This window comes from Lissotriton helveticus, chromosome 7 (genome assembly GCF_964261635.1).
Source record: "Lissotriton helveticus chromosome 7, aLisHel1.1, whole genome shotgun sequence".
Taxonomy (NCBI): Eukaryota; Metazoa; Chordata; class Amphibia; order Caudata; family Salamandridae; genus Lissotriton; species Lissotriton helveticus.
Genome location: NC_136068.1, coordinates 526,698,413 through 526,720,861, shown reverse-complemented (window position 1 = coordinate 526,720,861; position 22,449 = coordinate 526,698,413). Strand labels below are relative to the sequence as shown.

Sequence of the window (22,449 nt, the reverse complement as noted above, 5' to 3'; positions counted from 1 at the left end):
GGGGCAGGAGCGGTGACGGGGCAAGAGCAGTGACGGGCATGAGAAGTAACGGGGCAGGAGAAGTGACGGGGCAGGAGAAGTGACAGGGCAGGAAAAGTGACGGGGCAGGAAAAGTGACGGGGCAGGAGAAGTGACGAGGCAGGAGAAGTGACAAGGCAGGAGAAATAACTGGGCGGGAGCAGTGATTGGGCAGGAGCAGTAATTGGGCATGAGCAGGAGCAGTGAACTGGCAGGAGCAGTGAAAAGGCAGAAGCGGTGAACGGGCAGGAGCAGTGACTGGGCAGGAGCGGTGAACGGGCAGGAGAGGTGACGAGGCAGGAGAAATGGCAGGGAAGGAGCAGTGATGGGGTAGGAGAAGGGACTTGTACTTATGTTCCTTGCCTATTTATTTATGTACTATTGCATGACATCCACTGATGTGTCTGCAAAGCATACCTGTTGCCCCGAATTTTTGTCCTGAATTTTGACCTCCTGCCCTGATTTTTTGTCCTGAATTTTGACCCCTTGTCCTGAACATTTACACTCGCCATCCTGTATTTGCGCCCATGCAATTGTTCCTGCTTATATTTCGCAAGCTTTACAAAAACCTGTATTCCCTATGAGTATTTGCTTTTTTCCTGAATTAAACCTCAAATATACATGTTTATCTATTGTTTGAATTAAATAACGTTATAAGCTGTAACTGGTCAGTGAAATGCTAAACATACAAAAAATTGGTATGTTTGCGATTTCTAGCCACACCCCTGACTCCGCCCACTGATCCAATCTTCGGTTATTCCCGCCCCCTGATTCTCCACCCACAGTTCCCCTACTTTTTATTCCCCACTTCGACCACTGACCTCAGGGAACTCCACTGGCTACCAATACACTAACGCGCTCAATTCAAACTCCATACACGCGCATTCAAGACATTAATCAACATAGGCCCCACCTACCTGAACAGTTGCATCTCCTTTCACCAACCACCCAGACACCTCCGCGTCGCAGGACTCCTACTCGCATACATCCCACGCATACATAGAACCTTTCTCTACCATCGCTCAAAGCGTGGAACACCTCCCACTCCACATCAGCCACCTCCTCTCATCTTGTATCACACAAAAAAGCTGGAGACCGGGCTTTTCAATCAACCAACCTACCAAAGGCAGAGCCAGGCACACACACTTGCTCAGCCTCAGGGTACCCTTGCGGGTGAGAGTGCACTTTACAAATACACATATCATAGCAGAGGCATTTACACTTAAAGTAGAACTAAGGGTTTCACCCATGACACTTTTGACCACAAATCATTAACAATTTAATTAACGGAGCCTGTTAAAATGGTCCTACTCATTACACAATTTCCTTTTGTAGAGGTGTCCCAGATGAAATACAAAGTGAACGAGGAATGCACCGGGGCTCTTTGTCCCAAATTTCAAGACAGAGATTTCTCCCCTCTTATTGTGTAAAACAATGGCCCGGGTTTTGAAATCTAACGCCCTGCTCACCACACACACACGAAACCCTACCCCTGCCGCCTAGCAGTAGCTGCCAACGCCTGTTTCTGCAGGTTTAAAAACAAAACCAGCCATTAACGGCCTAAGGCGGCCGAGAAGGGACAGGGGACAGGGTCATTAGAAGCTCTTGTGTTGAGTGACCCCGCCCTCCGGGAGCACATTCACCTCACCTATTTTCCATGCCCCTGGGAGTATGTGTGAGCCTGTCGGTATGTTTCTGTTGCACTCAGGTGATTGGATCCCTCCCTGTCCCTGGTATCCCCGCCCTGAAGCGCACCTGAGGAGTATCATCAAAACCGGTTCAGAGACACACACTTGTTTTAGAGGACAAGCAGGCTGAAGGCCGAACGAAGAAAGGCTAACTTCAAATACACTCTCTGCTTCCTTCGCTCCTGAGCGCCGACTTCTTAGGGTGCTGGAGAGAAACCCCGCTTCCCAACTGAAGCTCACCTTTTCAAATCTTTTAGTCTTGTATTTATTTTTTTAAACGTCGTGGTTTGGGTTTCACTCCGAATCTACTGGCAGACAGTGAGTGCCGACGGCTGAAAGAAAAGATGACCGGACCTGGCTTGGCGCTCATTCTTGTCGTTCACTTGAGCACAGGTAAGAGACCGTGGCCATAGCTGCCGGCTGTACCCTCCGTCACCAAAGCACTTACAGCTATCGAAGCTTGTGTGCTTAGTTCACTTGAGCAGATGTATGCGGTCGGAGCTCTCAAATTTGACAAGCCCGCAAGTCAGTACAGCTGTGCGTATTTGTTGTGTGTGGGTTTTTTGTGCTTTGCAGTTTGGGACTTGCCCGGGTTATCCCTTACAAAATCAGAAATACAAGTCCCAGCATGCACAGAGAAAATATTGACTGGATGAACAGAGACCACAACCTGCTGAAAGCGGAGTGCAAGCAGGAGCAAGTTGAAACTTTTATCGCTTAATGAGCTCGCAAACGAGATTTACTGCCGAGTGGGTGACTGCATTGGAGTCCCAACATACCAGAGAGATAAAAATGCTGGATGACAGCGGAAGTCGCTCGCGTAGACATTCGAGACGTCAGTCCCGGAGTGGAAACCCCCAGTATAAACGTGGAGAAAGATGTCGAGGCACTTCTCAGAAACATATTGTCAGAATTTCAGAAAATGAGAATGTCGATATTTAACTTGATAGGACATAGCGATTTGGAAGCATTCCGGTATGACAACAGATATGGGTAAATCTTTTCAAACTCACGTAGTCTAATTACCGCAGCAAGGGCAACACAAATCAATTTCAAGGATTTAAAGGCCACTCCTTTGAGCTGGCAACTGTGATACTAGCCAAAAGAAGGTCGTTTTACAACATTGCTTCAAAGTTAGAAGCCCACATATAATAGATTGTACAGCCTCTTCACATAACAACCATTCACAAATCTTTCTGTGTTTTGTGTTTGAGAAGTTGTGCGAAGGCAGATATATTGATATGGTGGCATTTGTATGTTGGAGGATGGCATGACAAATCTCACCCACTCCTTCCTAGATAAAGCAGTGCATAGCCAATAGGTCTTGCCTTTGGGACCTTATAAATGTTTAGCCAGAGCTTGGCTTTGCCAATGTCTTTAAGCTATGGCAGAGGTCTTCAAACTTTTGTAGGTTGAGCCCCCCCAGCTCACTTTTTTCAGCTGTTGCCCCCCCCCCCCCAAAACCTGACAGAAATTTCTGGAATCTGGTGCACTACATAATTTACCGCCGCGCCAAATCGGGGGCCATATCCAACATATAATGTTCAACATAATAAGAGTGTTTAGTTAAGTGCAGGTTTGTTAGTGGGTGTGCTGAAATGACAGATTATTACATAGCTCAAACCACCATTTTCCTAGATAAAATGTGCGCAAATTGTTTTTACTAGGATGCTTTGTTTTACACATGACATTGATTGATAACACCACCAACATAAATGTGACGGGTGTGCCGGTTTTTCGTCACAGACGCTCAATCTGTGGATGGATTTTTGAGAATGAGAAGCGAGTTGTCTGAATGCAAGGTGCATTCCAAGACACTTGAAGTAACTCAGAATGTTATTGAGGGCAGAGTAGGGTTTCAAATGTGTTAAACCATGGGTAGTCACAAACTTTCTCTCGGGGGGCCAAATTTACAGTGTGGTTTGTGTCCGAGGGCTGCACCGGTGGGGGCAGGGTAAGTGGGGGAGGGGGCGGGGCTAGAGAAAAAAAAACTGAGGTTGAACAGAGGTCCCTGCAGCAGGCGCCTTCATCCACTGAGCCACCAGACCAGGCATACACACACCTCACTCTCACTCTCACTCTCACTCTCACTCTCACTCTCACTCTCACTCTCACTCTCACTCTCACTCTCACTCCCACTCCCACTCTCTCTGTCTCTCCCCCTCTCTCCTACCCTCCTCATTCTGTCTCCCTCTCTCTCCCTTTCTGTCTCCCTCTGTCTCCCTCTCTCTCCCTTTCTGTCTCCCTCTCTCTCCCTTTCTGTCTCCCTCTCTCTCCCTTTCTGTCTCCCTCTCTCTCCCTTTCTGTCTCCCTCTCTCTCCCTTTCTGTCTCCCTCTCTCTCCCTTTCTGTCTCCCTCTGTCTCCCTCTCTCTCCCTTTCTGTCTCCCTCTGTCTCCCTCTCTCTCCCTTTCTGTCTCCCTCTGTCTCCCTCTGTCTCCCTGTCTCTCCCTGTCTCCCTTTCTGTCTCCCTCTGTCTCCCTCTCTCTCCCTTTCTGTCTCCCTCTCTCTCCCTTTCTGTCTCCCTCTCTCTCCCTTTCTGTCTCCCTCTCTCTCCCTTTCTGTCTCCCTCTCTCTCCCTTTCTGTCTCCCTCTGTCTCCCTCTCTCTCCCTTTCTGTCTCCCTCCCTCTCCCTCTCTTTGTCTCCTCTGTCTTTCCCTCCCTCTCCCTCTGTCTCCTCTGTCTGTTTCCCTCCCTCCCTCTCTGTCTCCCTCCCTCTCTGTCTCCCTCCCTCTCTGTCTCCCTCCCTCTCTGTCTCCCTCCCTCTCTGTCTCCCTCCCTCTCTGTCTCCCTCCCTCTCTGTCTCCCTCCCTCTCTGTCTCCCTCCCTCTCTGTCTCCCTCCCTCTCTGTCTCCCTCCCTCTCTGTCTCCCTCTTTCTGTCTCTCTTTCTGTCTCCCTCTCTGTCTCCCTTTCTCTCCCTCTGTCTGCCTCCCTCTCCCTCGCCCTTTCCCGCCCTCCCTCGCTCTCACTCTGTCTGCCTCCCATTCCCTCCCTCCTTTCCTTCCCTCGCGCTCCCTCTGTCTGCCTTCCTTTCCCTCCTTCCTTTCCCTCTTTCCCTCGCTCTCGCTCTCCCTCTGTCTGCCTCCCTTTCTCTCCCTCCCTCTCCCTCCCTCGCTCTCCCTCCCTTTCCCTCCCTCCCTCGCTCTCCCTCCCTTTCCCTCCCTCCCTCGCTCTCCCTCTGTTGCCTCCATTTCCCTCCATCCCTCGCTCTCCCTCTGTCTGCCTTCCTTTCCCGCTCCTCTACTTAAGAACACACAAGCAAGCATTTGCAAACATTTGTTCCAACGGAGACACTTCGGTGAATTGGAAAGTTGAAAGCCTTGCTATATTTAGTACGTAAATATACGGTAAGGTACTTTTAATATTATAATTTAAGAACGCATTCTTGTTAGCTTCCTTAATGTTTTTAAAAATATATTTGTATATTTATCAAAAGTACACTAAAAAGTAAATCTATCATTGAGATGCGGGAATTGTTACAGTACGTAGCTGCAACCCTCCAAATAGAGGTGTCCTCAAGGCAGTTAAATACAGCTTTGTTATTGTGCCCATTCAAATGGTGGCCTCTCAGCTGATGCTCCTATTCTGCGGGAGTCAAGCAGCACGGAATGTGTAAATTCGCCCCTAATGCATCTGGACTAGCTTGCCTCAACAGTCAGATGTACACCTTGTAGCACTATCATGGACCCTAGACTTGCTTTAGCATTTTTCACTCTTTTAAGATGGGACTTTGCCTGAAAGCGCCTCAAGGTCATCGTGATTCGTGTGCGCTATAGCCCAGCTGACTCCTCGTAACTTCTGCCAGAGTGCATGATGGTGGTAGGAGGTAACTGAGCGGGTTCACACATCTGCTGGAGAAACGTCCTCGCAGGCTGCATAGTGTGAGTTTGAACCCTAGCAGGGCCGGCTGTGCACCGTCCTCCCACTGTCAGGAAAATGACTATCATGGAGATGCGGGAATTGTTACAGTACTTAGCCGCAACCCTCCAAATAGAGGTGTCCTCAAGGCAGTTAAATACAGCTTTGTTATTGTGCCCATTCAAATAGTGGCCTCTCAGCTGATGCTCCTATTGTGCGGGAGTCGAGCAGCACGGAATGTGTTAATTCGCCCCTAATGCAACGTTAGAACATAGTGCTACATGAAACTATAATAAATATTGCACCACGGACGCTTTTAAAAACAAATAGATAAAAAACAATGCCATTTAAAATACCAACAACTTCAAACTTTGCATTGCAAATGCTTGTTCCTTCTTCCCTCTGTCTCCCTCCCTCTATCACCCGCTTCATCTCATCCTGCCTGTCTGTGCCCGGGCTGAGACAGCTTCAGGGCACACACACACACACCCCGCACCCAAGCACTTCACAGGTCTTTAAAAAACTATTTGTATGTTAATGAGGCTTCTGTATTTCACCTCTGGGGACAGACAATCAGGAATGTGGGTTAAGGGACCATTGGCAAGCACCACAAATCAATTGCTTTAAATGTGTCAAAATGAGGCTGCAACAATATGTCCTGTTTCATGGTCTGAATGTTGTGACTTTGCCCAATTTCTGGATGATTTTGTTCTTTACGATTTTGTGCTCTTGGTATGGATTCACTTCATTTCAAAGGGGGGCCGGGCTCCGTGTCAACTTTAAATGCTTCCTGTTTGCAATTGGCGCTGTTCCCATTTTTTTCACGAACCATAAATTGCATTTGGGCTCAGTCACCTAAAGCAGCGGCTCCCACGTCACCATGGCTTCTGTGAATATCATCAGAAACCATCACAGACCTCTTTTCCTAAATTAAATGTCCTCGAAAGGCAGTTTTCGGTTTAGCAGAGGGGACTTCCTGCCTCCTTGCTGAAGCTGAATGAATTAACCCCCTCCTGGGAGGGTAAACATAATAAAAGCATGGGCACTTCGTGCCTCGTCGATTTCCCCTCCCTCCTCCCTCCCTCGACTTGCCACAGGGAACAAAGGTGAAATTAGAGAGTAGGTGTGAAATTAGAGAGGAGTGAGCGCCCCCCCAAGGATGGTGTCGCGCCCCCCTAGGGGGGCCCGCCCCACAGTTTGAAGAACTCTGAGCTATGGTGTAGAGCAGTGTGGTTGCTGTACAGCATGTTGATAAGATGCAATAAAAAAAGCATTGTAAGATTTTTTGTAATTTTATATAGAGCAAAGATATTATGTAGAACTGAACAACCCTATTAAAAAAAAAAATCAACATAAAAAATGTCTTCTAGTTTTGTAGTTCTTGCAATGCTGGCAAATTCCTGCCCTGTTCATTCCTGCATGTTTATAGCTTTTTTTGTTATTAGCCGAAACAACCATAAAGAGTGCTGATAGTGAGGTGGTCTTGAGCATGTGCGGAGGTGGTACTGCACTGGTGCTGGGGCTGAGTAATGCTGTGGTGGAGCTCAGGTGCTGATGAGTGATGTAAAAGTGGTGCTGAGAGACGCTGACTGGTGCTGCGCTGATGCTGAGTTGGTGCCTCACCCTCTCCCCCACTGATTACAATACTGCCTCACTGAGAGAAACTGACACTGCCTTTAGCTGCAACCAAACTGTGCACTGCTATGAACACCTGGATGTCACTCTATTCAAATTATGCACTAGAAAATAGTAAAATGCTGCCTGAAAAAGAAGTTATTTCCTGGAAAAAGCAAACACTCATAGGGAATGCGAGATTAGGTAAAGCATGTGCAATGTAAGCAGGAACAACATAGTTACCGTAACACTTTTGCATTCGTCTTTATTCAGAAATCAGTGAGTATTTTTTCCTGAAAAGTTAAGGACATGATTACAGGGCCTAGAAGAGACCCTTTTCAATTTTTATTGCTTATATCCTTACAAAACGTAAGCAGTATGGTTTTAAAAAGACCACATCCCTGAACACAGAGCTGCGGTACATACTTTATAAACTAAAATAGGGAAAACAGCTTAAAAAGATCACATTAAACATTTTCTACTCCATACATCAACCAGGTATTGCAGGACCACCAGGAATGGTGCACAATCCCACCAGGGGAAAACAATGTTGTTCACAGAAAGGCGAAAAAACAAAAGTAGCGCTTCACTGGCAAATTCTGTAAAGTGGCGCTAATGTGTTTGGGTTTAAACAAAACCAATCTGGTCAATTTGCAACCACTCTGTCTTGCTTTATTTAGTTATTTTTCGTATTTTTAAACTTTGTTTCTCTCTGTCCCGAGGCTACACTTTGTAATAGAAAAATGCCATAAAGAGGACATTTCGAGCAAAAGTGTTAATTTCTTTTTTTGAATCCATTTCACTGGGGAAGGAATGAAGGGAAGGAAAGGAGTGGAACGAGAGGGTAAGAGCATTTTTTTGAAGTCCCAGTTTTCAGCAAGTGAGGAGTGAAACAGAGACCGAAAGAGGAGGGGGTATCTGCTAGAGGAAGAGCAGGAGAAGTGGTCAGTGGACACTGTTTTTATGAAGCCCTCGCCCATAAAATAAAGTGAGAGCCGAAGAGAGGAAGCGGTTGCTGAAGCAAGGGTGTATGTGGGTTAGCCAAGCCCTGTTACTCTGCCACCTGCTGGTGCTCTTGGGCCACAGCCCCCTCCTCTTTGAACCACCAGGCGGCACCAACAACGACGCCAGGGCTGATTGAAAATGGCAGGGTTCTGTCAAAGTGGTGACATAATGGGCTAGTGGGCAGCAAGGAGGTGAAGGAAGTGACCCGAATTGGGCCACCTGGGTCACTCACGGCCACCTCTCATTCTTCCACAAGAAATGAAGTCCGTGAAAAGTAGAGAATACAAACTACATTATTTATTAGTAAGTGTGCTCAAGCGGAGTCTAGTCAGACTAGCCTCCTTAGATGCTACCGAGGGGACTGACTTCAGAACACTTGGTAAAACATAGTATGCATTTCCAACACCCCCAAAGACCCGCCAAGACTGGAATTTTCCAGCTCGGGCACTGATGAGCAAAGGAGGCACCGTAGGATGAGCTACCACCAGCAGAAGGGAAGATGTTTTTACATTTTCAAGGTTGTCTTGTTCAAACTCAACGCTCTCTAGTGTGGGAGCAGGGATACGAGCGAGGAAAGGAATGCAAAGACAGAATAAGCTATTCATTAGTGCATTAGGATTCAACCTTGACTACAATAAGAAGACGAAATTGGGCAGCAGCTTTTCGCTGAGCAGACAGTTAATGAAACGGGAGCTAATTTTCGATCATAGTACAATACAGCGGCCAAAGATAAAATGGTGCCGCAAATGCTAGCTTAACTCGCAGAATGCTAGGAGTCGGCTAGACTCATTTACAGTCCAACAGAGGAGACAACGAGGCAGCTGCACTGCTGATTATCGGATTGGAGGTCAGTAGCCTGGGGGCTCGGGCCTCTGAGAGGACTGTGGATGGGGCAGGGGAGGGAGCCACTGAGCGCGGACCGGGACTCTGGGAGGTCATGGATGATGCAGTAATGCCACGGACACCAGCAGGTAAATGTGTACCTTTTTTTGCAAATATGCTGTCAGTGCTGGCGAAGCAGAGAGCAAAAAAATAAAGTCACACATAGCCTCTGAAAAAATGGTGAAAAAAATCCCTAAAAATAAAGCAAAAAAAGCAGAAGCAGACACGTTCTGTGGCAATACTCCAGAGCCCACAAGGTACATAAACAGATAATCCTGCAGCGCAAGCGCTCTAGGCTGAACCTAAAAAAGGTGTCGTGCATAGGATGGCGGATATGTCTCCTGAAAGTGAGGAGGTATTGGACTGGACAGGGGAGTAATGGGATGGTACATACCTCACACTGGCAAACATGGGCCCTGAGATGGGGGTCCTGTCTAGTGGAGAAAGCGATCAACTGGAGGCTTGAATTGTCTACTTTAAATTTGTCGATAGTTCAGTTCAAAAGTCTTTATTTCGATGATAAAATCATAAAAGACAGAAATATCAAGGACATGGAAGAAGAAAATTTGATAAAAACCATCTTTACAATCATCTCTAAAAGATATATTAAACAGTATAATAAGACTTTATAAATATAATACCACATAAATCATTTCCATATTAAAATACATTTGGGTTCCTGGTGCGAATAACCCATGCCCACCCAAGGAATTTTGCAACCCCAACCACTACCAGCTCAGAAGTATTGGTGCGAAATATCTTCATGGCTTCAGTGCTCCCTTTGATTTCTAGCCTACGGCAAATAGGCCTAATCCATTTCAATCTTGGGACATGATATGCAGGGCAGGCGAAAAGGAAATGACCCACACTCTCCGAATAGTCTGGGCAGAAGGGGCAAATATCATTGAATTAGCAGACCACTTTTTTGTAAAAGAGTTAATGGGTAGAGACCCAACTCGGAACTGGTGGTATAATTTCCGGTCGAGAGTCTTAGTGATCACATCCCAATAGATCTCTAGGGAAGGGGTCACTTTATGGGCCAGAAAAAGACCTGTTAGACTAATAGCATCTGACTGAGCAACAGCTGAGTATTTGACTGAAGCCCAATACAGATCTTTAAGGTCCTGTTTAGAGGGGAATGTGGAAGTCCCCGGGGAGACCCAAAGCTGGTTTAGACCCATCTCTTCCAACACCAATTTCACTTCCCTCAGCCATGCAATATTTGAAGCGCCCCATAGTGATTGTACCTCAGCTAGTTCGTTGGCAAAGAGGCTGAGTTCTGGAGAAGTCCAGATCCGTCGCCACAGCGCCACCAAGCGATACCGAGCCAACTCATTGATGGGCTTACAGCCCAAGTCTAACAACAGAGGTTTGATAGGTGAGGATTGAGGAAGACCTATCAAATTCCGCAAGAATTTGTTTTGGGCTTTGACCAAAGAGGTTAGATCTTTAAAACCCCAAAGGTAGGCACCATACAGAATGGCTGCATTTATTTTTGCTTCATAGATCTTAAGTACTGGGGCAATACGTTTAGTGAAGGACTTCTTGTGATCCTGGATTAAACAACCCGTGAGGCGTGCAAATTTAAGATATAATGTCTCAACCTGGGGTTTCCAGCCAAGGCGGTAGTCTAATGTCACGCCCAAATAAGTCATAACCTCCACTTGTTCAATACAGGCACCGTTTAAACTAACCGAGCCTTTAAATGGGGCGGTTTTTGCTGAAGACCATAAATTTAGTCTTACCAATATTAATTTGCAGATCGTTTACTCTGCAAAACTCATCAAATCTGTTGAGTGCTAACTGTAGCCCCCTCCGAGTTTTTGAGAGAAGCAAGGTATCGTCCGCAAAAATTAACATCGGATACTTTGTCCCACCCAGGGTTGGGGCATCTGTCGGGGTGTCTGCAAAAAACTTAACTACATGATTAATAAACAAAAGGAAAAGGGTAGGGGCCAACACACACCCCTGACGGACGCCGCGTGTTACTGGAAAGCTGTCCGTCACCTGCCCTTGTTTTCCCCATCTCACCCTGGCAAAATTATCCTCATGTAGCCTAACCACCATGTCTAGGAGTTCTGGCGGCAGGCCCATGGATCTAAAAGCATCCCACATTTTCTCCCTGGGCACAAGGTCGAAAGCCGACTTGAGATCCACAAAGACGGCATAGATTACACCTCCTCCCACCAGGACAACCTTCCACTACAACATAGTTAGTCTAAAGACCTAATCTATTGTACTGGTGCCTGATCTAAATCCGGCTTGCATTGGGGAGAGAATGTTCTCCTGTTCCATCCACCCCTGGATTCTTGCAAGGACCATCCTAGCGGCTATTTTTTGGATTGAGTCGATTAAACTTATCTGGCGGTAATTTGCCGGGGCTGATCGGTCTCCTTTTTTAAAAATTGGTAAAATTTCCGCCCCTTTCCAAGAATCCGGGATCCTTGCCCCTTTAGCAATGGCATTAATGAGCATGGTTATGTAAGGAACCCAGATGTGAGTGTTAATTTTAAAAAGGTCTGCCGGTATTGCATCCATTCCTGGGGCTTTCCCAGATTGTACTACTCTAAGGGCCTGCTCTGTGACGGAAGGGGTAAAAACAAGCGTGGGACAAGAGTTAGAGGGTGAGTATACTCCCTTCCTCTGCTCAGTGTGATAAACTACATTTAAAGCCCTGAACTGAGATGAGTAAAAGGCCACCCAGTCATCAGGGGAGACATGATTAACTGGAATTCGAGAGTCAGGGTTCATACCCCACTTTACAATTTCCCAAAACTTAATTTGGTTAGATGATTGACATGCCGAGAGAAGCTCAGACCAGTGGTGCTCATCCCACTCTTTCTTCGCGGCCCATTGGGCTCTTTTATATGTTTTCCGCGCTATTTTGATGTCACCGGTGATTCGAGATTTGATCGCCCTGATCAGACTACAGTGCGCTACCCTGCAGCTCTTGTTATACCATTTATTTTGGGAACCTGGTGCCTTTACTTTCCTTGGGTTTAACAGTTGCGTTAAAAGGGTTTTAAGTTTCGAGAAGCACTGGTCATGCAAGTCACTAATCTGAGGGATATCCCCTGAGAAAAATGGGAGAGCTTTCATGTCATTCAGTGTTTCCGAAACCTCCTTCTCTATGTCATTAATTAGGGAAGGGTCTTCGACTACCCTGGACCATCTAACTCTTCTTCTATCATTTGTCAGAATAGCCTCCGACGTTAGACAAGGGGTTTTAGGAGGCCCACCACTATCACCGTGGAGCTTCAAACCTAGCGAGAGGAGGTTGTGATCGCTCTCTGGGCGAACCACAACCTCCATGTCAATCACCATAGACCAAAATTCTATTTTAACTAAAATGTAATCTATTCGGCTCATACTGACCCCATTATTGAAGGTGGAATGCCCTACCTTGTCGGAGGTCGTGCGCCCATTTACTGCTCGCAGACCCCTCTCCAAACACAGCCCTAGCCAGAGAAGTTTCGCTTCAGTAGCATTTACACCCTTATTTAATGATAAAGGTGGGATATCCCAGACAGCGTCTTCCGCTACCCCCAAATCCTTGCCCACACTAAGCAATGGTTCAAATGAGCAATTTAAATCCCCGGCTACGAGGATAAATTTGTCCCTACCTATTGCCTCAAGGAGCAGATCAAGATCGTCCATGATGACCGGCCTATGACCACCTGGACGTCCACGGGCATAAATATTTATGACCACTATGTCCTGTTCATTGGCCCAACTAAGCTTTATTCCTAATAGGTCAGGGTTGGCCACTGTAATTTCTGTCGGTCTATACCCTGTGGACTGCCTCACCCAAACCACTAGACCTCCAGAAGCTCTTCCCTTAGGGCCCTGGATCGCTGACTTGAAAAAATTAAGGTACCCTACTCGATATATGGGATCAGGGGCCCAACTCTCCTGAAGGATGACGATATCAAAGGTATCGATAAAAATTGCCCAATCCTCTGAATCAATTCGACCCTTTAATCCCGCAATATTCCAGGAGACGACCTTGAGCGACCCAACCGGACTAGGAGATGTGTTAGACTCTAGTACGCACAATTCCTCCTCTGTAGTTACAGCCATTCTAGGGTAGAAGCTAGATATCTGGTCAGAAGCAATTGGGCTAGCAATATCGCTCACTTTCCCTATGGAGCCCTCATTATTACACTGTTCTGGGTTGTAAATCACCAAATTGGTACCTTCAACTTCTCTACATATATTTTCTAACCCTTTGTCTGATTCCAGTCAGTCAATGCCCTCAAGACCGGACAGAGATTCAAACCGGTTTGACAGACAGGGATAGAAGGGGGAGTGGGGTATCCTCTCTACCATATTCCTCCCTACCGGTCGGTACGTTGGAAAACAAATAAGATGAGATACACCAGATTTTTTGGGATAAATATAATTCAAGCCCAAGGATTGCACATCCCCCAACCTCCCAAACCTGGCCTCCCTGCGAATATATTCTACCACCCAGGGATCCCTAAAATTTATAAGGATGCAATCACCTTCTAAATCCTTCGTGCAATAACCCACCCAATCAACTCTACGAATGGACAGAATCTTGGTTGGAGAGGAAGGTGGGAGAGGACGATTTTTATTTAACCAGAAGGCAACCTTATTCATAAGATCGTCTTGGGATTCAGAATGACCCCCCCCTTAGGGGTGCAACACCTGTAAGAACAATTGTGTAGGGCGTAGCATCTATTGGTAGGTCCACTGGCAGGGGACCCCTTTAAAAAGCTTTCCTTGGTAGTTGAGTAATATTAACCTTAGCACACCCAGCAGCAACACCAGAATTCCCTGTGGGATGGACTGAGGGTTTAGGCTCACCCTTCTTAGAGGTCTGGGCCTGCATGTTAGTTGCTGGTTTAGAGGAGCTTGGCTGTGGCAGGTTATTGGATTTGGAGGTTGCCTTCTTATGATTTGGAGCATGAACTACAGTGGACGGTGATGGGTTGGGGGCATTATTTGATATTAAATTCCCACAATTAAGATCCACCCCATTGGGATTAGTATGGGACTGCCTAACAGAGGGGGGAGCCTGGGTGGAAGTAGATTTTTTTTCCCTGGGGCTTAGTGTTGCCAGGGATGACAGGAGCCGGTGGTATTGCAGGATCGTTCACCAATTTTTTGAGTAAACAGGAATTGGCGGTTACAAGATTCTCAAGACCGTCTAATTTTAAATTCATCAACCTAGTTCTTTCTAACACCGGCAACAGGAGTGTCTTAAATAAGATTTCCATTTTTGCAAGTATGTCAATATCACTACTACTCCTACTTATTGGGCAAAGATTCGGGATCCCTGATGGAGCAATGGGAGTAGTGGCATGATCACTAGGAAACAGGGTGTATTGAGAGTCACTAGTTATATCGTGGTTATTAGCTGGCAGGGATTGACAAGCCGTTTTTGGTACTTTTGACACACCCCCTCTCTGTCGTCCCTTATTTCGCTTCCTTTTACCAGGGGGATTACTTTTCGGGGATTCTCCTTCAGAGGACGAGACTAGCAAAGAAGGGCTGTCTGACAGCGCACTACCTTCCACCCTACTCCCTATTGTATCGACATTATCAGAGTCGATACTACAATTCAACAAGGAACGACTTTCAGCTTCAAGGTGGACATCCACTAAGACAGGAATCACATTAGGACTTGGAGAAGGTAATGGTGGGGGTATCGGGCTGGTTACAGAATTAATAGGCCCCAGGGACGAACGTTTCCCACTAATCAGGTCTAGTAATAGCCTTTTCTCTGCGAAGGCTATCTCCTTCTCCAAGATTCCCGTGGCTTTGATAATAAAAGCATCCAGAGGACCAGAAACCACCCCCTTGGTAGTCTGCAGAGTAACAGAACGGTTCTTACCCGAGCGTAAGGGCATGCTTGAGGCGGATCAGGCTATACAAACAGTAAGTTAACACAACACAACACGTTTAAGAAAAAGAATTAAAAAGGAATGAGTAAACCACCAACCCACTGTACCTAGTAACAAATATAGAGGAAGACAAAGTGTCCCATGTCCGAGGCCCAGGGGGGGTGGCCCAACCCAACCACGGCCGATCCCGGACGGCCGCAGTCGGCCCCGCCCTTCTCCCGGGCTTCTCCCGGGCGCCCTCCCGCGCGCTCTCGCGCAGCGAGAGCACCTTCCTTAGATATAGGGGTTGGGGAAAATTAGAGGGCGGAGCAAGCAGGGAGAGTGGCCCAGGTGCCGGTGATGAGGGCTGGCAGGTGCTCCTGGGATTTGAAGTCCAGGGCCCGCTGGTCACTCGCAGCCCTGCCTGCTGTTGCAGCACACCCTCAGTCTATGTCCTGTGGGCGCCTCCAATAATGTTTTCAGGTCCAGCCGTGCACTAGGGATTTCCAACGAAGCGAAGCGGGACCCGCGAAGCGGGTACCGCGAGGATTGGTGAGTCAAAGCCAGTAGCGCCGAGTCCCAGCAGAAGTCCAATTTAGCAACACAGCGTCGATAGATAAATGCAATATTGTTCTGGTTATATTTATGTGTTGCGAGTACTCATGGAGGTGGTCATTACCGTTTTTCCCTGCCCTGGACATTTTTGTATTGCCATATGAGACAATAATGAACACTTATAAATAAAGGGCTATAAAAAGAAATGGCTCTTTGCTGATCTGGCATTGCCATTCAGGAACTTGGCCTCAAAGTAATGATGGGAAAATACTTGGCAGAGATTCAAAGGGTGAGGGAATAAATGGTTAATAATTATCTTGTTTAGTTTATTACATTGATTATGTATGTAAAGTGTATGTATTTTGTATTGTAGTAAATGGGATTAGTCTTTTACTGCTCATAATGTGAGGTTACTTTTGTATTTTAAAACGGTATTGATGGTTTCATTGTTTTACACCAACATAGACATTGCATTGAAGTGAAACAATGTTTCTGTGATCCCAATGTGACAATGTAACTGGTCTATTGCGTTAAAACCTCTTTTGCTTGCTCTATGAAAACAAAATCTTTGTTGTGTGCTGCACTGTAATCCAAACGTTTATAGCGACTGGATGATCCCGCTCTGCTCACAGCTTTTTGTTCTTTTGCATACTTAGAAATTAATGTAAGTCGTTATTTTCTTTTTTTTTTTGTGTTTGAAAGCTTTATTAATATACTTGAATAAACAAGGACAAAAGGAATTGTATGCAGAATATACAAAAGCAAGAAGGTTATAATATTCCTAATGTCAAGAATCAATACCTAAGCATTTTATAAGTTTTGAAGAGAGGGGAGGGAGAGGAAAGAAAGAGAGAAAAAGAAAGAAGGAACAAGAGAGAGAAAAGAAGAACAGAAAAGAAAAAAGAAAAAGAGCAGAAGAAAAACTCAGGAAAGGAGAATATGAGAAGGAAATATGACATAGCTGTATATTAGAAATATGCAATAAATTGATGAAGTATAATATACAGGAAAATAACCTGATAGAAATATATCAATATATACTAAATAAATGTGTAGATTGTTAATGGAGTTAATTAGAGAGTAAACATAACAATAAATCTAATTCATACACATAGAGAGAAAATAGTAGAAGGGAAAAAAAAAATCAGGGTGGTTTAAAATTCTCAGAAGTGGTGGAAGAGGGACGATTCTGGATAGCAGATTGATCCAAGTAAATAGTTAACGGGAGCCAATAAAGTTCCACATTACGAGGGGGCTTGGAGGAGGAAGCAAAAGAAACATCTAATCTGTGAAAATGGCAAAGGGAGTTCCACCAATGTTGCAAAGAGACCTTTGTGAGATCTTTCCAGGTAGAGGAGATATGTTGAAAGGAAAGAGCAAGCATAAGATCAAAAAGACCAGCAGAATGAGGGGGTAAGGTGAGAGTATCTGAAAGACTACCCAGAAAAAGAGAAGGAGAATGAGGAATAGAGAGTGAGAAAATGCGAGAGATGCAAGACCAAACTTGGTTCCAAAGGGTAAATACTGGGGGACAGAGAAAGAATATATGCAAAAGGTCAGCATCAGGAGAATTACATGTCCAACAAGTAGAAATAGAAGTAGAGGAGAAGCGAGAAAGAAGAAGAGGGGAAAGATAAAGCCTATGATATAGAAAGAAGAGAGATTGGGTAAGAGAAGCAGAGCGAGATACCTTCAAGGACTTAAGCCAGAGTTTGTCCCAAAGAGAAACCGACCAAACACATCCAAGGTCAGACTCCCAGGAAGATTCAATCTTGGATTTGGGTCGTTCCGGATTAGGGGCAGAAAAAAACTTATAAATAACGGAAGCTTTAGGAAAAATAGAAAGTAATGTTAGAAGGGATGAGGGAGTGAAAGGAGTGACAGATGAAGGTTGAAAGTAATAACGATCAAGGATAGATTCCATCAGGAGGGTATATTTGTGCAAGAAAGATCTCGGGCAAGAGAAATGAGTTCGAAATTGAGGAAAGGAACAAGGAATGAGTCCATCAAAAAGCTGATGAACCCAAATAATACCCTTTTGATGCCATGAGGACCAACATATTGGTCTATTGTTAATGAGAACAAGGGAATTATACCAAATGGGCTGTTGCAAAAAGGATTCACGCGATATAACAGAAGGAGAATAGAGAGGCCGGAGAAGGGAGGAAGAATATTGAAAAAGTGGAAGGGAGGTGAATGGAGATTTGGAAGAAAAGCGAAGAAGTTCATCAAAAGAGAAGGGGGAGATGAGAGACCGTTCAATAGAAAGCCATAGGGGAGCGAAAGGAGACGAATCTTTCGAGAGCCATCGAGAGATTTGACGCAAGGAAAAGGATTTATGATACAAACGCAAATCCGGGAAATTAACTCCACCTATCGTTTTAGCTTTACGAAGAGAGACAAGAGAAATTCTAGCTTTTTTGTTGTTCCACAAAAATTTTGAAAGAGAGGAGTCAAGGCGTTTAAAGTAAATAGCAGGGATATGGACAGGTAGCATAGAGAGAATATAAATAAGAATAGGGGCAATCATCATTTTTATAGAATCTAATCTACCCCACCACGATAGGAAGAGAGGATTCCAGGAAGAGAAGGATTTATTAATGCGATCCAATACCGAATTCATGTTCAGTTTAACAGAAGAGGAAATGGAACTGGAGAACCAGACTCCCAGATATTTAATTTTGGTATGATTCCAGGCAAAACCAGTAGAAGAGAATTGATGAGGTAAACAATACTTAGTGAGTGGAAGAATTTCAGTTTTGTCAGAATTAATCTTATAACCCGAGACAAGGGAAAAGGCATCAAATTCCGTTAAAAGAGGGGGTAAGGATGAATCAGGATGGGAGATGAAGAGAAGAATATCATCAGCGTATGCTGAGAGTTTCAATTGCTGATCTCCGTAAGGAAAACCAGAAATAGAAACATTTTGACAAATAGAAGTTAAGAATGGCTCAACGGCTAAGACAAAGAGGAGAGGAGAAAGAGGACAGCCTTGACGAACACCACGACGAAGGGTAAAAGAGGAGGATAATTGACCGTTGACTAGGACAGAAGCTTTGGGAGAGGAGTATAATAAGGAGACAAGGGAAATGAATCTGGGGCCAAATCCATGCCACTGGAGGGATGCAAAAAGAAAAGACCAGTCAACTCGGTCAAACGCCTTCTCAGCATCAACTGAAATGGCAGCTACGGGAAAAGAAAAGGAGGAAGCCTTGTTTAGAACATTTAAGAAAAGACGAGAATTATCGGAGGTGAGCCGACCCTTAATAAATCCGCATTGTTCTTTACCTATGAGATGGGGCATGAAGGAATCAAGACGAAGAGCCAGGAGCTTGGCAAAAATGTTATAATCTACATTAACAAGTGAAATGGGGCGATAATTTTTACAAAATTTTGGGTCACGGCCATCTTTTGGAATTAAGCAGATTGTAGCGTCTTGAAAGGTACCGGCTGCTGAACCAGAAGAAAGAAAGGATTGAAAAAGGGTCAACAATTTAGGGATCAGGAGATCTGAAAAATGTATATAAAACTCGACAGGGAAGCCGTCAGGGCCAGGAGTCTTGCCTTTAGTTAAAGAAGAAAGAGCAGTGGAAATTTCATGAGAAGTAGGGTCAAGGTCTAGGGAGGTGAAATCAAGATCAGGAAAAGGTTTAGGGAGATGATCGAAGTAGGAGCGAAGTAAAGAAGGAGAGGGAGGAGATTCCGGAGTGTAAAGTTGTGTGTAGAAGAGCTGAAACTGGGTAAGAATCTGATCAGTAGAATGAAGAAGAATGTTATCAGGAGAGAAGATAGATTCGATGGAAGTGCGTTCTTTACGGGACTTGAGGTAATTAGCTAATAGTTTGCCAGATTTATTACGACCCTCATAATAGCGTGCGCTGCTACGTAGAAGAATGGAGGAAGCATTATCCATAGATATTTTGTTAAAGGCAAATTTCGCATGAAGAAGTTCAGAGGACATACAGGATGCCGAAGAAGTGTAAAAACGATGTTCTAATTGTTTAATGTGTGCAAGAGAAGCTTTCCGTTTCTGGAGGAATCGTTTTTTTTTCCGAGAGACAAAATCAATGATGAACCCCCTTGCAGCTACCTTGAAAGTATCCCAGAGGGTGTGAAAGGAAATCTCCGGAGTAGAGTTGGTGAGAAAAAAATCATCAGAGCAAGCACGAAATGAGAAGGAAAAGGTAGGATCAGTAAGAAGAGAGGAATTAAAACGCCAGCGGGAGGATCTGGGATGAGGGGAGAGAAGATCAAAATCAGTAATAACAGGTGCATGATCGGAGATCACAATAGGTTCAATAGAAGAAGAGAGTAGAGATTGAGATAGAGAGTGAGAGAGAAAGATGTAATCTAATCTAGAGGAAGAAGCATGAGGATGGGAGAAAAAGGAGTAGTCGAGAGTATCTGGGTGGGCGAGTCACCAGGAGTCGGATAGAGCAGCCTGAGAGAGTATCCAGGAATTGTTTGTGTGGTTTGTGAGGAAGAAAACGTATAGTGGATTTACGGTTAAGAAATGGATCAAGAATCTGGTTACAATCACCACCTAGAATAAAGAAATCATCTTTGTGTTGAATACATTTGGAAGTAATAAGGGGCCAAAATAAACAGTCAGGTTGGGTAGGGCCATAAACATTAAAAAGAGTTAACGGGATAGAATCAATCAACAATTTAACCAGAACCCAACACCCCACATCGTCTTTCTCTTCAAACTTCAGACTTTACATTTCAATCTCTTGTGGATTAAAATAGCAACTCCATTCTTCTTGTAAGTCGTTATTTTCGATAAGACACATTTATCAAGGTTATAATTGTCTTCCCAGCAGCAAGCTCCACATAGGCATCAAATAAATGACACAACTTCAGCACTACTTCAACCATCAGGAAAGATCTGTTGTCACAGTAACAGACTTGTCTATACATCTGAGTATATTCAGTTTGAAAACCGAATTAATCAATATGAAATTCTTCATCAAATGTCCATTAGACATCAAGTATTCATTGACTTTGCTCTGGTTTTATGTCAGAATATTAGCTACAGAAATATTGTCTGGTAAAATATTGTGTGCCAAATATAGTTTACAAAACTATTGTCCCATTGGGTGTAGATTTTTTTTTATATAAAGTCCCAGGGGGTAGTATTTTTTGTAAATTATATTAAGAGCACAATATTTGTCAGATGATATTCTGACTACAATATTCTGGTCCCCAGAGAAAAATGGGCCTCGCAGGAATGTTTAAAGACCTTAATGCATTGCTTACAAAACCTCATAGAAACATAACATAAATGCATCTAGTCTGGGTTGAAACCAATGGGTACTTCGGTACATTCACCAGTGAAGTGCAAAGTGAAGTTGTGGAAAGAATTATAAAATTAGGTAGAGAAGTGAAAAAATTCTTTATTAGAGTTCACTTCAATCCTAAAATTAAAAATGAGTGCGTAGTGGTCTAAACAAATAACCACTGTTGGAAATGCGAGGTCGACATGTTTCTGCAGACTGATAAGATCCACGTGGTATCTAGCTGCTTCCTCAGGACCATAACGCTACTGCTTTACAACAAAAATAGTGGGAAAAGGAAAGAAATAAACAGATATCACCTGAAATCTAGTGATACCGTCCTTCTCCTGACAAATTAGCAGGAGAGAAAAGGCCCACCTCACCTGGCTACAGCGCAGGTAAAACAGGGCACCGCTCTGTCCGTCAGTACCCCGGGCGTCCCTCTGGGCTGTCGTGGGAGGTTATTTGTTTAGACCACTACGCACTCATTTTTAATTTTAGGATTGAAGTGAACTCTAATAAATAATTTTTTCACTTCTCTACCTAATTTTATAATTCTTTCCACAACTTCACTTTGCACTTCACTTGTTTAGCACTGCTTTTAGTCACCATAATACATCTAGTATTCCCCTCACACTGGACACCACAGGTAGGATTAGGCTTGTAACACCTGCCAGTCCACTGTGGGTCCCAGATTTTATCTCTGAGGGTGAAGGATCCCAGACGATGAAGGGCGGATCCGAGTGGTGACTGATGGGAATCTTCTCTCAAGAGATAGGAGACCCTATGTGTGATTCGCACCACACACACCAGTAGTTCATTTCCCTTCTCTTTTCAGTCACTGTGTAGGGATTTAACTTAGTTTGTGTTTGCCTTTTGACCCCTTGCTACCTTATGTTAAAGCACATAAAACAATACAATTGAAGCTAGGTTTGGGAGAATTCTGGACCACCCAGTCCCCTCCCCACAAGCATATCATCAAAAAAATATATTGGGAATGGGTCCAGGAGGAGGAATTAAAACATGCTAAGTGGGGGGCACTAACAACTGCCTTCATGGAATTCAAACCCAGTAAAAAACTCGAGCCCTTCCTATATTTCATCCAAAACCCTAGGGACAGGTCCCTCTTCCTGAAAATGAGATACGGGATCCTACCCCTGAAAAACTTTACGGAGGGATGGAAAGGAAGGGGGGCACATGCCCATTCTTCCAGCTGCCCCGGATGCCCATGTACAAGCCAATAACTTCCCCACTTTCTATTCGCTTGTAGGGCTTACAAAAGACCCAGAACAAAATGGTTAAAACCGGTATGCAGAGAGCTGGGTGTGAGAGAGACCAGAACCGCCTTGCGTATGCTCCTGTCGGATGTTACATCTATGCTGGTTGTATGCGGGGTCGCTAAATATTTAGCTAGTGTGTGGTGCATCTGTGCCAGACTGTTGGCTTAAGACATGAGAAAGGATGAGCTGTAAAACTAATGTATATACCGATTTCTGCTAATGTACTATTGAACCCCCCATTTTAAATTTAAATACTCTGATTTTTATCTCTTTAGATCATGGTATGAAATGTATTGAATAAGTAGAGTTTTAAATATGTGTTTTTATGTTTGTATTGTTTGTACGTTTATGATATGTAAATATCGTATAAAGTAGTACAAGAACAACAACATAAAACAATACCAGAACAACAAAAATCAGATGAG

The 22,449-nt window shown here is 44.6% G+C and overlaps 1 protein-coding gene across 1 annotated transcript in view; it reads left to right on the top strand.

Moving 5' to 3' along the window:
* The first annotated feature begins 1,633 nt into the window (after positions 1-1,633).
* Positions 1,634-22,449, top strand: part of LOC144769144 (serine protease 33-like) — a 441,545-nt gene continuing 420,729 nt past the window's right edge. The window contains exon 1 of the mRNA XM_078653152.1: positions 1,634-2,099. Coding sequence (XP_078509278.1) covers positions 2,051-2,099 — 49 coding nt within the window. The 5' untranslated portion in view covers positions 1,634-2,050. The remainder of the gene's footprint in view (positions 2,100-22,449) is intronic.